We start from the raw sequence: 14,514 nt of genomic DNA on the forward strand, positions 1-14,514 counted from the left end.
CCACCTGGCCTGGAGGTGCCTTGGGCCAGACAGGGAAGGCTGTGCCCCTCAGCAAACAGTGAAAAAGAGGGCTCTGGTAACAGGCTGAAAATGCAACAGTGCCCCCCGCCTCCTGCAGATCCCCGGTGTCCATCCACACATGATAGGGACTGCAGACTCTCAGAGTAAAGAACCTTGTAGAGCCCAGCACTTCCACATTTTTTTCCATTCAACACCTGTGAACATTGTACAGCACTCACATTCCTTGGAATCCTCTGGGAAACGCTGCCCAAATGATACTCATTCATTCAACATATGCACTAGCACCAACCCCTGCAGGCGGTGAGGACAGAGCAGTGAACCAGACGTCGCTGCGGCAGCCTCAGCCACAGCCCCAAGTGGCCACAACAGATGCAACTGCCAGCTCCTGAGCCCACGGGGGAGCGCCAGGTCTTCTGGATCACAACAGATCGCAGGTGGCAGGGACCCTTGGATGGTGAGATGGGGCCTCCTGAGGAGGGCTCTCCTACTCAATCTGTGTGCCCCTTACCCCTGGCCACGGAAAAGGTAGCCTGAGTGTGGGCTTGCACCTGGCATAGAGGAGACAATGGAACCAAAGACAGCCAAATAAACCAGACCTTAGGAACTATACGAGCCCCACTGGAAGGTCACAAAACCTGGGCAGGAACATTTAAGCACCTTTTAAGGACATGGAGCTGCTAGCAACTGAGTCACGTGCCAGCTCAGGTCACCTAAAATACATGTGCTGTCTCCTTCGCCCAGGGCCTGCCAGCCCCAAGCAGCGAGTGCAGCCAGAAGTGGAAGTGTGGACTTACATTACTGGCCAAGGCATCCTGAAGTTTAACAACCGGACTCCCAGCAGGACCAGAGGCAGAACCAGGTGGCAAGCTGAAATCGGAGTCCTGGAAGAAAAAATAAAGCCACACAGCCCACTGAGATCCTCCTGGCTCTCCATTCCCCAGAGGCACACGTTAACGTGATACAGTTTCCGTGACTCGAAAACTCCACTGAGCAGCATTCACTGGAGCCACACATGAGCGAGATGGCCAGAGGCACAGGAGACAGGACGCCAGCTCCACTCCTTTCCCCCTGTCCCTTGGGTGGCCTGACAGAAACAGGGAAGATCACTGGCCTGTCTGGTGTCAGTGAAGCAATCTTTAAAGCAACTCCACAGAGCACTGGCCACGTGCAGGACTCCACACCAACACTCTAGCTGCTGGAAGAGTGCTTGGCTCCCGTCCTTCTATTCTTTCTAGGAGATAATCCTGTCTGAGCCCCCCACCTCTCCAAGTACCAAAAATAAAAAGTAAAAAAAGCAAGCAAGAAAACAAAGCCTCACTTTTGGATTGACTCCAAATTCAATGGGTGGCACAGGCAGCACGGAGTCCACGTGAATCTCTACCCCGTTAACAGGCGGGACCACAGCCCCTTGCAGCCGCTCGGCCCCCTCTGAGCCCTTCCTGTTTTTCAGAGAACGCTCGTTGCCGATGGGTCCTGGTCTGTGCTCCTTGCTCTGTCCAGAGCCTTGTTCTGAATCCTTGATAAAAAAGCAGAGGGGTGGAGACACAGACGGGAATGACCACACTCTCTGGCTTCTACTGTCACAGGAACTGAGGAAGACGACGAGACGATGGCCCCTTCCGCCCAGGCCCTGGCCACTGTGACTGGAATGTCCAGGTTACCTTCTGCTCAGATGGCTTTGGGGCCTGCTCCTTGTGGCTGTCAGCCTTGGGTTCCGCCAGGCCGGGCCCGCTCATCTCCTCTGGCTTCAGAGTCCCATACGGGGAGCTGCGCTGTGAGGAGGTCGCAGACGACTCCCGAGACTCGGCGCTCAAGTCAACGCCACTATCTCCCTGGCTGCTCTTAAAACCCTGCTGTGCAGAGCACAAAATGGGTTATAGCCTCAAACTCCCAACTCGATTATCCAGAGAGTAAAACTGCGTGTGGCACAGAGACTTGTCTACCCCAGCTGCATGCCCCTTGCCAAGTCTGGTCCTGATCTTGATCCTGCCCTGCTGAGGATGCCTGACAACTTACATGTGGCCAAACACACCAACCCCGATACAGCTTGTGACCACAGAATCTTCTGCGGGCCCCAGACCGAGGCTGCCATACCCATCTCACTTGTGACCCACACTAGACCACGTGGCCACTGATGCCAGTTCAGAGGAGGCCCTGAATCCCTCTACCCACCCAGCGTTGGGTCCTCCCTTGTTACCCTTTTCTCTTTCTCCTGCTCATGCACACCCCACGCACAGGCCAGAAATCAAGATGGAAAACCACTGATGAGCTTGGCCCCATGGAAACAACCTAATTCCAAGCTCAGCTGCTGCGGCAGGGGCTTGGTTGGGTTGGATGCACAGATCCATGGCAAGCCGGTTGTCTGGATGGTGAGCTCACACTCATGCCAGGAGCAGCATGCGGGCAGCGGCCACACTCACCTCCGCGGAGCCAGTCTCGGTGCTGCTAAAGGCAGTGACGGCTTTCCTCCAGGAGTCATTGGCTGGGGCCTGCACAGGGAGAGCTGCCAGGGGAGGGAGACAGAGTCAGGGCATCAAAGAGCAACCCGCCTAGAGAAACACGAGTTTATGAGCTCTTAAAGAACAAGCATAGGCACAGCTTGCAGAAATCCAACTCCCCTGCCTCCCCTGCACCCCCAACCCCAGCCCCCTACCTGTGACACCCAGTGAACAGCTGTGACGTGGAAGAGCTGGTCTGACAGTCTTACCCAACTTTCTGCATCCTCACCCAATATGTTTCTCAGCATCTCACTCATTACGGGAGAGGATGAGTAGGGCAGAGCCCTCACTCCTGCCCATCTGGATTCTCGGTTGCTATTTCTGCTATGCTCACGCTTTCTTTCACTTACACTATTTCTAAAAGTTGGTAGCTTTTTTTAATTTAAAAATATATATTTCTTTCTTTTTTTTGAGACAGAGTCTTGCTCTGTCGCCCAGGCTGGAGTGCAGTGGCGCAATCTCCACTCACTGCAAGCTCTGCCCTCCAGGTTCACACGATTCTCCTGCCTCAGCCTCCCGAGTAGCTGGGACTACAGTCGCCTGCCACCACGTCTGGCTAATTTTTATTTTTATTTTTGTATTTTTAGTAGAGACGGGATTTCACTGTGTTAACCAGGATGGTCTCTATTTCCTGACCTTGTGATCTGCCCGCCTCGGCCTCCCCAAGTGCTGGGATTACAGGCGTGAGCCACCATGGCTGGCCTTCTTTCTCTTTTTTTAAACAATAGAGATAGGGTCTCACTCTGTTGCTAGTCTTGAAATCCTGATCTCAAGTGATCCTCACGCCTTGGCCTCCCAAAGTGCTGGGATTATAGGTGTGAGCCACCACTCCTGGCCAAAGTTGGTGGCTTTTACAGAGTCTCCGAAAGATCCAAGTGGGTATTGCTAAAATTTTTTAAGCTCACAGACCACTTCTTGAGTGGCCCTGGATCCTGAGCCCAGAAAAATAGATATGCATGCAAAAGTTGACATGCTAGCAGGGGGTGGGGGCACATATCTGCAATCCCAGCTACTCAGGAGGCTGAGACAGAAGGATTGCTTAAACTCAGAGGTTCAAGTCCAGCCTGGGCAACATAGTGAGACCCCACCTGGAAAAAAAAACCAAAAAAACAACAAAACAAAACAAAAATCCTTTCACATGCTATTTTAATATCCAAGGGCTCTCTGAAGCCATCCTTGGACACAACCCGTGGTCTGAGGAACCAATGAGACCCTGCAGAATTCTGGAGGAAAAGATCTGACAAAAGGGGATGATGACTCACACCTGAGAGTCACATCTGGCAGCTCAACCAATCTGGCGCCTGGGCGTTTTTGGACATCAATACTAAGACACCTGTCACTCAGTCACTACCAAATGTACGTCATTGATGTTTTATCAAAGGATTGTGCTCCCTTTCCATCAAAGCTGGGCATGTCGAATATTATTTTGTAGTTTACAAGAACCAAAGTTTTCACCGAGCACATGAGGACAAGCTATGTGGAAACAGTGAAAGAATCAAGGCCCAGAACTCAGTGTCTCGGGTGCTTGTCCTATGACCCTGGAGTCCCCGGAGTCAAATCCTTTTCCTCTAAAGCCTCAGCTGCTTTGCAGAAAACTGAGCTGGCACTAGGTGACCTCTCCGAGCTCCCCTCATGGGCCCGAGCTGTGAAATGTCAAATGTCCTTACTGTATTCATTTATGCACCCTCTGGGCTAACTAACAGTGCAGGCTCCTGGCTCACGTAAGCCTCAAGAAGAACGTATTCTTTGAAAACAGCTTTTTATTTTACAAGGGAAAATGCCCAGAAAAATTACATTTGATATAGAATTTAAAAAAAAATTTTCAGAGCAACGAATTTTCTAAAAACTAGCTTACAGAGGGTGTCTCTTCTGGTCTCAGTTTGCCTTTCCAGAAGAGCATTCAGGAAGGAGTTTCCAGAGCCTTCCCCATGTTAAGAAAGGGTGCACAGCACAGAAGAGAGCTCCTGAACGCTTGCTGCTGGTCTCTCAGTCACTTGCTTCTCTCCCGTAAGTTAGTGGGAGAAAATGACAACTGACAAAGGCGGCCAGGCCCACTAGTGCACAATCTCAGCTCAAGGGGCCATCCTTTTCCACATGGCTGGACATAATGAATGCTCTGCTCTTCTACGAAATTTGAGGCAAGGAAAATTGTGTATCTGTTTGGGGGCTGCAGCAGCAAATCGCTCAGATGGCATTCGGCACTAGCTCAGCAGCGGAACCCAGCAAACAGGTACTACTCCATCTATATTCATAGCTCAAAAGCAGGATCCTCCCCAAGAAACAAACCCGGTCTGTGATGTGACCTTGGGCACCACAGCTGGGGTCACACCCCCCAACTCTCACCCTGGCTGCTGCTCTCCCAGATCTCAGTGCCCAGGCTGCTGCTAGGCACGGTCACGTCACCTTGCTCCAGACATAAGTTGTTCTGCTTTTTTGCAAATCGAGGAGGAATACGGGAGGAAAGGCCTCGACCTTTGACAGGCACCTGAGGGGAAGAAAGGGTGCTGTAGTCTAGCTTAAGGCACAAAGACCGATAAATTCTCCCCAGGATAAGTGTCCCAGGTACCAAAATCACACCACCTGAAAATGCTCCAGAGACGTGTGGGATGCTCATCTCCCAAAAACTCAAGCAGAACTGTGATGCCAAGCAAAGCACCCCCCAGGAAAGACCTGAAAGGCCAATGGACCGTGACCTGTGTGTGGGTCCAGCCCTGACTCCATTTTAGTACAGGGTTCATGATCCACGTGACTTCAGGGAGACAAATCTCATTCCACTCAGGAATGAGGAGGGAGGAGGAGCCGGGAGCTGACAGAGGTCTGCATCTTGGCTTGGACGAGTTTCCACTATTATCACCCTAGACAAGTCACCCTCTTCAAGACTCAGTTTCTTCCTCTGCATAACAGTGATGCCACCACCTAGTCCTACTTTGATAGAAGGGCCTTAGTAATAGCAGGCAAGGGGAGACAATGTGTGCTTGCTAAATACTGTCTTCCTCTCTGCCACCTTGAGCTTGACCGAGAACTCCCTTACTCTCTGGCTCTGGGTTTCCTGGGCATCAGCCAGCCTGCCCTCCCGCCCCATGCCCCGCCCCCCAACCCCTCACCTGCACGGCCTGCTCCTTCTTTCTTCTCTCTTCCTCCAGCAGGCGGCGCTGCTTCTTGGTCAGGACTTCGATGAAGCCTTCGCCCACCATAGAACCCACCTCACTCTCCTCCCCGGGACTGGACCCGCAATTTTCGATGATGGCACCTGAACCAAGATTTCAAGAGAAGGAACAGTCTTTCCATTCACCAGGAGGCAAGAACAACCCAATTCAACAGGCACCTAAGATCTAGCGTCAAGCTCAACAGAAACCTGGACAGCACTTCTGCACCTTTCTCAGGCCACCTCTGATCTAAAACGCTGTTATCCCAAACCAAAGAGGCCCAAGGGCACGACTGAGAGAACACACAAAGGGCTTAAACCCCAGCTCTGCTCCTACAGCTGTGTGACCCTGGACACACCACCGAACATCTCTGGGCCCCAGGCTTCCTCTCTTTAAAACGCGGAAGCCGCAGGGTGTCACAGGGATTCAACAGGCTGTGAGCAACACCCGTGGGAATCCTACCTACTCTGCTCAACCCTACAGACCCAGAATCCAGCCCAGTGCCTGGCCGAGCTGTTCCCGAAAGCTGCGGTACTCAGTGCAAAAGCAAACTCGGGAGGCTCGAGGACTGCCCGGCCCCTGGTTCCACCTGAGTTCTTTCCCCTGAAGATGTGAGGACGACTTACTTCCATAGTTCAGGTCAAACTGTTTCATGGCCTCTCCCTGTTCACTTGCCCTCGGTGCAGTCAACTTGGCCTCCTTCTCTGCCTTCTTACTGGAGGCTTCGGGAAGGTCAGCACTGGCATGGGCTGCCCGCTCCAGGGCATAAGGGGAGTGGCCACTCCCACTGCTGCAGCCACTAAGACCTCCAGGCAAGGCCTCGTCCGGGGATCTGTAAGGGAAAGAGGATCTTGTTAACCACAGGCTGTGGAAGGAGGGAAAACACCGCACGTGCACACTGCACCCTGATCTGGGTCCACTTCCTCTCGCTGACTCCTCGGGTGGGGAGGAGTGGCTGGCTGGCCACAGTGCATCTACGTCCGTGTGCAAACACACGTGGAAGGCTGCCCCCGCTGGCTCTGCCTGCTCCTGGGGAAAGTGGCTCTGTCACCTTCTGCTCCCAAGGGCTCTCCCACATGCTATGTTCAGAGAGTGTAGCGGGGAGAGAGTCAAGGGGCATGTACTCGGAATGGAGCTGCCAGCATTTCTGCTCCTCTCCAGGATTGCCCTGCCAGAGGGCCCTTGGGGCATAAAACTGAGGTGAAGCCAAGGGTCAGCCTCTAGCGCCTGGAAAGCTAGATTAGACGCCACCTGAAAGAGTCAGTGTTCCCTGTGGCTCCTCTGGGAATTTCTCTGCCTTGAATTCTAAGGAGGGTGGAGGTGTGAAGCCGTCTTCCTCAGTATGCTGAAGACAGGGAAGGCCTCAGCAGCCCCTGCACCTCCCTGTCTGAGCCACAAGCCAAGCGCAGTCAGTCAACCCAGACTATGCAGGGGACCCTCTCCCAGTCCCTAAGCAGAGGTCATCACCCAAATGCCCCTGTCTGTGGAAGAGGTACTAGCCAGACTATGCACAGCCTGCTCCCCTCTGCACTTGCTGGGCTCCTGCCATGCTGAGGTGGCAACCCCACCGTGGGGCCACATCTCCTCACAGTGGAGAAGCAGAACCACCTGGCAAGAGTCACTTCCATGCAGCCACGAGGCCAGTGATGCCCCCTAGGATGCTGCCTGGCAGCAACTTCAGAGTAAAGGACTCTAGTGGACTGACCGGCACCTGGCACTGTGCACAGGCAACGCTCCTCGTTGCAGCGGCCCCTCGGCGGTGCTCCAGGGACACACGCAGGGACACATTCCTGGACTCCCAGGCCAGGTGCTGGACAGCGGCCTCAAGAGCACCACTGCGGAGGGGGGAGGTGGGGGGACTCTAGCCACAATAACACCACCACGAGAGAAGCAGACAGGCAATGCGGGGGCAGGTGATGAAGACGCGCACAGACGGGCTGGGGGCAGGCCCCCAGCCCCGACACACGGCGGCATGCATGCGTGAACTCAGTGCTGCTGAGAACAGAACACAACAACAAAAAGGGCCCAGATGGTGTCTGGTTTTACCTTTTGACTGTCAAAGGCGTCCCATTCTGTTGGCTCTCATAGCGAGGGGAGGTGTCACCACCACCTGGCCTAACGGGCTTCTCCCCAAACCCTCCCGGCTCCAGCTTTCGGCTCTGTCTGTCAACCAGTGGTCTCTGACTGGAGAAGCTCCTCTTGGCCAGCTCCTTCTTCTCACCCAAACTGGCCCCCGACAGGCCGTCTACCTGGGAGTCAGGCTCAGACCCGGGGCCTTCCCGCCGCTCCCGCCGCTCGCTGAAGTCGCTGCTTTCGGAGGCCGTCTCCCACTCCTCATTGGCGTGATCGGAGGAGTTCTGGTAGGAGAGCTCAGGGGACCTGCGGCCCACAGTGCCACTCTTGTCCCCAGAACACAGTTTGGGTCTGCCTGGCCACTGACCTGCCAGCAGGTGGGGCTCCTCCTCGGGTCCCCACAGGCCCAGGGACTCCCTCTCTTGCCGGAGGCGCCGGAAGCGAGGGGGCTTATCTTGGCGTGGGGGGCGCCTTCTCCTGAAGGGCCGGTTCTCTGCATTTTCAGAATCCGCCACATGATCATCTTGGAAAAAGGACCTCTTGTCCTCTGAGTGGCTGTCCTCGAAGCCCCTGCCACCAAACGCGTCAGGGTGTCTGTAGGAATCCGGGACATAGTCTCTGTCTGTAGATCGCCGGGATCCGCATGTGTCAGAAGGGCCATATTCCTGCCAAGGGCTGCCTGGACTTTTGCTCTGCCAGTGGGGTAACTCTTTGGAGACGAAGGTTCTCCGTCCATACCCGCAATTGCTCAGCCGGGGAGGGAGGGCTCGCCCAAAGGCCCGAGGGCCTCGGCTCTTGGCATCTAGACCACTATGGTCCTCGGAGCACACCTTGTTGGACCGCCAAGAATCTCTGCAGTCGCCTTTCTTCAAGGCGCTCTCCTCCCTCTCCAGGAGCGAGCCTTCGTTCCCGTTCTCGGAGCCCCTCTGCCGGCGGCGCTTGGGAAGTTCTTCATACTCTGAGCCCTCGCTATGGGTCTCACTGGCAACTCTCCGTCGGGGCTTGGCTCTGGGGCAGTCCTCTGGCCGAGCAAACTCTCGCAGGCCCCGGCCACGGCCGCTGCGCTGGCTGCTGCAGTAGATGCTGCGGGTACCCAGGACCCCCCCGCCGCAGAGGCTGCTCCCGTTTCCGCCAGCAGGCCGACCACGAAAAGTGAACTCTCTGAAACCACGGCCCCGGCCCCGGGCCTGCCCTCTCACTCCAAAGGCTTGTTCCTCATCAATAAAGATCCAGTTATTTCTCTTCGTGGGGGGAACATCGCTGGGCTCTCGTGGGGGTCTGGTTTCCCAGGCCTTGTCAGGTTTCTCCTCCTCTTCAAATTTGGTGGCCTCGTGGCCAAAAGTGGCATGGCCAGGGCCTCTGTCCTCCAAAGTGGCGGCAGAGGAGTTGGCCAGAGAGGCGTCATTCTCTTCGTCCTCGTCCTTTTCGGCCGTGGGGCTCTGCTCCTTCTCCTTGGCCAGCCGGGTGCTCTCCTCCCCTAGCTCCTGCTTAATCTTCTCGAGCTCCTTCTCCTTGTCTTCCACCTTGAGGGCTTTCAGGACTGGTTTCTTGATGGGTCCCGACCTCCGGGTCCTGCCCGTCTGCTCCGGGTGCTGGCTGCTGGAGATCCGGGGCTCAGGAGTCCATTCAGGCTCCGAGGACGGCTGTTTGTTGGGGCTCCCGTTCTTGTCCCAGGAGATGTTAAAGGCTGTCCCCTCCCGGGGTGTCTCCCGCTCAACACCATGGGCTGTGTCAGCAGTCTCTGGCTGGTGGCTAACATCCCAGCTGCCACACTCTGGCTTTTTCTCATCTGGGACAAAGTCAGGCTCCAATGGGGAACACCTGAGGTTTTGGGTGTGACCCCCAGGAGCACCCGCTTCCTGAACATTTTCCTGGGGCGGAAACAAAAGCTCCTGGCCTATTCTTTGAGAAGAGATACAGTTGTCAAAGTCTGCTTGGGCCTTCTTGTCAAAAGCACTCAAGTACTCCTCCCCTCTCTCCTCAAAGAGATCGCGCTGGGCACTTACGCCCCCTGCCCTTCCGAGTGAGGCAGAGAAAGAGCTTTCATTCCTGAAAAGGAACCAGAAAAATCAGTCAATGTGATTGGAGCCTGGTTCCTGGTCTCCATGCTGAACACAGAGCTTAGTTTTAAAAAGAAAAAAAAACAACTTTTTAAAAAGAAAGAAAGAAAAAAAAAAAAACATAAGCACCAACATTTGCTCTATCTTTAAACATGTCTCAGAAATGCCAGGCCATGAATTGGTCGGTGGCCCCTGGAGTCCATGACAGTGAAGACTGTTGTGGCCGCTGGGTGGGCGCGGCGGGCCCCCTTGAGACAGAGGAGCCGGGCAATCCTCCGGGTCAAAGAGCAAGCTGGAGCCTGGGAGGCCGTGAAGAGTCTGGGGCCATGAGGGTGGCAGGGCTAACTCTGTTTACTTCCACAGAAGAGCCAAGACCCATGCTCTGGACCCCACCTGCCTTGTAAAGCCCCCACCCACCTACCCTGTGCCCAGGGTTTGATGACCCCAGGACCTCTCCTTCACCTTAAGTCTCGCCATCTGAAAAGAGCCTCTTGCACAAAGCATTCAAGCAATCCTCCTCACACTCTCCTTCCCCAAAGGAACCAGGAGTCCCTTCAAAAGAGCACGTCTCCCGTGGGCAGTGTCTCCTGGGATGATAGCTCATCCCAGGGCCCTGTGGATTAGGATGGTAGCTCATCCCAGGACCTCTCGATTCGGACCTGGAATCTTCCTTCAGTGGCAAGGCAGCAGGACCAGGCTTCATCTCACCTGACACGCATGTCCATGGCCAAGGTGTCGCTCGACTTCGGATGCGTGAGCGGGTAGCCCTTGCTCTGCAGTGCCATGTAGCCCTCTGGGCTCCACACAGGGGGTGAATCGATGGGGGTCACTTTTCTTTCTTGGAGTGGGGGCACACAGTTCTGATCCTCAGAGCGACAGCCTGTCCCACTGAGGGACTCTTGGGGCATCATGGGCTTCATCAGTCCTGAAGAAGGCAAAGACTGATCTACATCATCTCATTTAGAAAGCCCTGCTCCAATCTCAGGCTCAACCAAAGGCCCAAAGAAGTCAACAGTTACCCTGACTGTCCCGTGGATACAGCACCCCACCCACCTACACATCACAGGGCTCTTAATCTTTCCTGACCTGAGGACCTCTGAAAGCACACACACATGCACCTTGCCTGGTTCAAAGACCTGTGAAGTCCAAGGAAGCGGGCAAGAAAAGCACATTTGTCAGATATGGGCTTGGTCCTTAACACTCACAGGACAGGGAATGAAGTCTTTCTACACAGGGCAGGGAGATACAACTCAGACACTGTTTAAAACAAAGACCCAAAAGGGCCACATCCTCAAAAGGCACATTAGATAGACATATGCACTTTACTACTGGGAACAGACTGGCGGTCTGTCTGGCCTGGACCAGGGCAGGGAAACAACTGTCCCCATCCCAGGAATTCAGACTCACATGCTTACTTTCATGGGGGTTTAAGGGACAAAGACTTTCTACCTCCCCAAATACTTTGCTAAGTTGAAGGTGCATGTTAGAATGTTCATGTAACCACTAACATATAGAAATGAAATGTAGAAGCAAAAGAAAAACAATAATAGGATCAAGAAAAGGCAGGAATAAGAAGAAAAGGCATAGAAAGATAAGAATAAGAATGGAATGCATGAAATATCATAGTTGGAAAATCTAAATATAATAACCCCAATAAGGCTGGGCGTGGTGGCTCATGCCTGTAACCCTTTGGGAGGCCAAGGCAGGCAGATCACTTGAGGTCAGTCAAGTTCGAGACCAGCCTGGCCAACATAGTGAAACTCCGTCTCTACTAAAAATACAAAAAAAAATCAGCCAGGCATGGTGGCAGGTGCCTGTAATTCCAGCTACTCAGGAGGCTGAGGCAGGAGAATCGCTTGAACCCAGGAGGCAGAGGTTGCAGTGAGTTGAAATTTCACCACTGCACTCCAATCTGCATGACAGAGCAAGATTCTGTCTCTAACAATAATAATAATCCCAATAAATCTAAAAGGACCAACTTTTGCAATTAAAAGTCATAGACTTTCAGAATGGTAAAGCCATACACATCTTGTAGATACAAAGATATACTCCCAAAAAATAAGGACTCAAAGAAGCTAACTGTAAAAATTGGAACAAAAGACTTCAAATACTTATAAACAAAAAACTAGAATTATTATACTGCTATCAGACAAAGTAGGCAATAAAGATAGCGAGCACTATTAATGATAACAAGGGTACTACGTAAGGATAGGAGGAACAAGATACAGAAATTCTAAACCTGTATGCCTCCAGATAGACACGGCAAAAATTGACAGGCTCCCAAAGAAGATTTGACAAATCCATAATCATAGTGGGACATTTTAAAACACCTTTTAGTAACTGGTCAAAGGGAGAAAAACTTGCAATGATGAAGACATTTGCACAACACAATTAGCATGCTCAACTTAATGGACTATCTCCAACCAGAGAATACAGTCTTTTCAGGCAAATGTAGAATGTTAAAAAAGAATCACCACAGAAGTGGTTACAGAGAAAACCCAACAAATGTCCAGCAACCTAAGTCAGGCATTGGTTAGCAAACTACAGCCATTAAACAAAACTCAGCCTGCTGCAGGTTTTTATAAGTAACGTTTTATGGAAAAACCACCATGTTCACTCACTTACTATCGTTTACAGCTGTTTTCGTCCTACAACACCAAAACTGACTAGTTGATCAAGGCCTAAAAGACTATCTGGTCATTTGTAGAAGTTTGGTGACCCCTGGTCTGTAACACACAGACCATATTATCTGACCACAGAGCAACTACATTAGAAATTAGTACCACAAAGAGAATCTTAAAAGCCAGAAATTAGTAAACTAAGTATATGATAATATTTTAAAGGAAGTAAGAAAACAAAAACCAGACATTATTAAAATAAAACCCAAAAAAGATACAGTAATGAAGAAGCCCAAATACTGATTTTAAAAAGGCACTAGACAAATCTTGGGAAAGACTAATCAAGGAAAACAGAGACAGCACAAAGAACATTTAGGAATGAGAAGGACAAAACGACACAGAAGAAATCTAAAATTAAGTAAAGCAATTTATGATACACGATCTTCATGACTTTCCCGACAAATCTTTATGACAGAACTATTACTGTACCTATACTTTGCCAGTGAGTCCTTTGAAATTCAGACCAGTCGTGTACATGACAAAGAGCCAGACCAAAATCCAGGTGTATCTGTTTAACTCAAGATGACACCCTTGACCACCGCGCTATCCTGGGTGATACAGGTATGGACCATTAGACCACAGTGCTTACCTGAGGGATGCAGGGCAGAGGGGTAGAAGTCCACTGGGGTCCGAGTGGGCGTGATGCGTGGGTCCATGTAGGAAGGCATCATCATCCACCTGGGATCGAAGCCCAGCATCTGGGGGTGGTGTGGGTAAAAGGTGCGCTGGGGATGGGATGGTGGGGGGTACACCGGCTGCCAGTGCTGCATCTTGTACAGTTGCTCCTGCCCTCAAAGAGAGAGACTTGGTCAGGCTGGTGCGGCGGGGGGCTGAGATGCCACCCAACACACGCCTTCCAGCTTTCCAGCAGGCAGCACAAAAAGCCCACCTAGAACAGAAGACCAAGGAGGGGAGGGATGGGCAGCTGCTCAAGGGGGAGCCCCCAATGTGTTACAGCTTGCAAGCTCAGGTCCCTGTCCAAGGCTGGTAGACAGCCAAGCCATTATCACAATGGAGGCCCATCTGCGCCTGTGGTACACGAGACAGGCTAGGTTTTCACTTAGATCAGACACTCCTGGAATCCACCAGCAGCCTCCCACAGTATGTCTGGACGCTGGCCACTTCGCTCCTTGTCTGCAGCTACCACCTGAGGTTAAATAATATACCAGCATCCCTTCCCTGCTCCCTCCTGGCCTCTTCAATCCATTTTCCATCCTCGACTAGGGTGATCTTTTCACACAGACACCCCATGCCCAATAGGTCGACCCCTAGCTCAAAAGAGCCTTCAGTGGTTCTCCACCGCTCTCCACCCAACAGCCTAAATCCTATGAGGCTACTCGTGACCTACGGGGTTAGGGTGAGGGTTGGGTCCCATGTGACTTTGCCCAGTCTGCCTCTCTAGCTTTGCCTTGCACGACTGGCCCTCTGCTTTCTGCTCCAATATATCCCTGCCACCACTTCAGGCCATGGGAACACACTGGGGCCCCTAGGTAAGCGCCTCTTCCCTCCATCCCTAAATCCAGGTTTCCAGCTTCAACACAACCTCTAGGAAGCCTGTCGTTACGCCCAGACGAGACCAGGTCCCTGGTTCTCTGCTCCCATGGAATGGCCAGTGCTCCTTTGTTGCACTCACAGCAGTTGATGGTTTGGACTGCTGGTAACCCTCACCGAACCCTAAGAGACTCCCTGTGCACCCTTGCCCACAGCACCACACTCGGGATACAGAACATTTGCACAAATGGGTAAACAAAGTATCAGTCAACTATTCAAAATCAAGGCTCTTGCCTGACTCAAGAGGGTTCATTTCAGACCCTGCTCTATCCCATCAGTGACCCCGGGTGCTAATTCCTAAAGGAACCCTGAATTGGCCTTGGGGAAGGACTCACTGCTGCCTCACACTCTGAGGACGCCCAAGCAGCCTCCCGCACACATCCTTCCATTCCGAAAACAAAAAGGTGGCCAATCCGCCTGGCAGTCTACAGCACATCCTGAGCTGATTTCCTGGACGGTTCTGTTGGTGCTCCCAGTGCCTATTAAG

At 52.6% G+C, this 14,514-nt stretch overlaps 1 protein-coding gene across 8 annotated transcripts in view; it reads right to left on the bottom strand.

Annotated features, from left to right (window-relative positions):
• PRRC2B (proline rich coiled-coil 2B) overlaps positions 1 to 14,514 on the bottom strand; it is a 108,640-nt gene that overhangs the window by 16,055 nt on the left and 78,071 nt on the right. For 7 of the 8 annotated variants that reach the window (XR_002732556.1, XM_023216924.2, XM_026457133.1 and 4 more), the window contains 10 exons: positions 13,066 to 13,261; positions 10,507 to 10,723; positions 7,712 to 9,787; positions 6,292 to 6,497; positions 5,624 to 5,769; positions 4,863 to 5,004; positions 2,442 to 2,524; positions 1,683 to 1,874; positions 1,340 to 1,537; positions 816 to 902 (listed from right to left, as the gene is read on the bottom strand). Coding sequence is in view for 7 of the 8 variants with exons in the window: in XM_023216924.2 (XP_023072692.2) it covers positions 816 to 902; positions 1,340 to 1,537; positions 1,683 to 1,874; positions 2,442 to 2,524; positions 4,863 to 5,004; positions 5,624 to 5,769; positions 6,292 to 6,497; positions 7,712 to 9,787; positions 10,507 to 10,723; positions 13,066 to 13,261 (3,543 nt within the window). In the remaining variant the exon portion in view is untranslated. The remainder of the gene's footprint in view (positions 1 to 815; positions 903 to 1,339; positions 1,538 to 1,682; positions 1,875 to 2,441; positions 2,525 to 4,862; positions 5,005 to 5,623; positions 5,770 to 6,291; positions 6,498 to 7,711; positions 9,788 to 10,506; positions 10,724 to 13,065; positions 13,262 to 14,514) is intronic. The other variant, XM_023216923.3, reaches the window with a different exon arrangement.

This window comes from Piliocolobus tephrosceles, chromosome 14 (genome assembly GCF_002776525.5).
Source record: "Piliocolobus tephrosceles isolate RC106 chromosome 14, ASM277652v3, whole genome shotgun sequence".
Lineage (NCBI taxonomy): Eukaryota > Metazoa > Chordata > Mammalia > Primates > Cercopithecidae > Piliocolobus > Piliocolobus tephrosceles.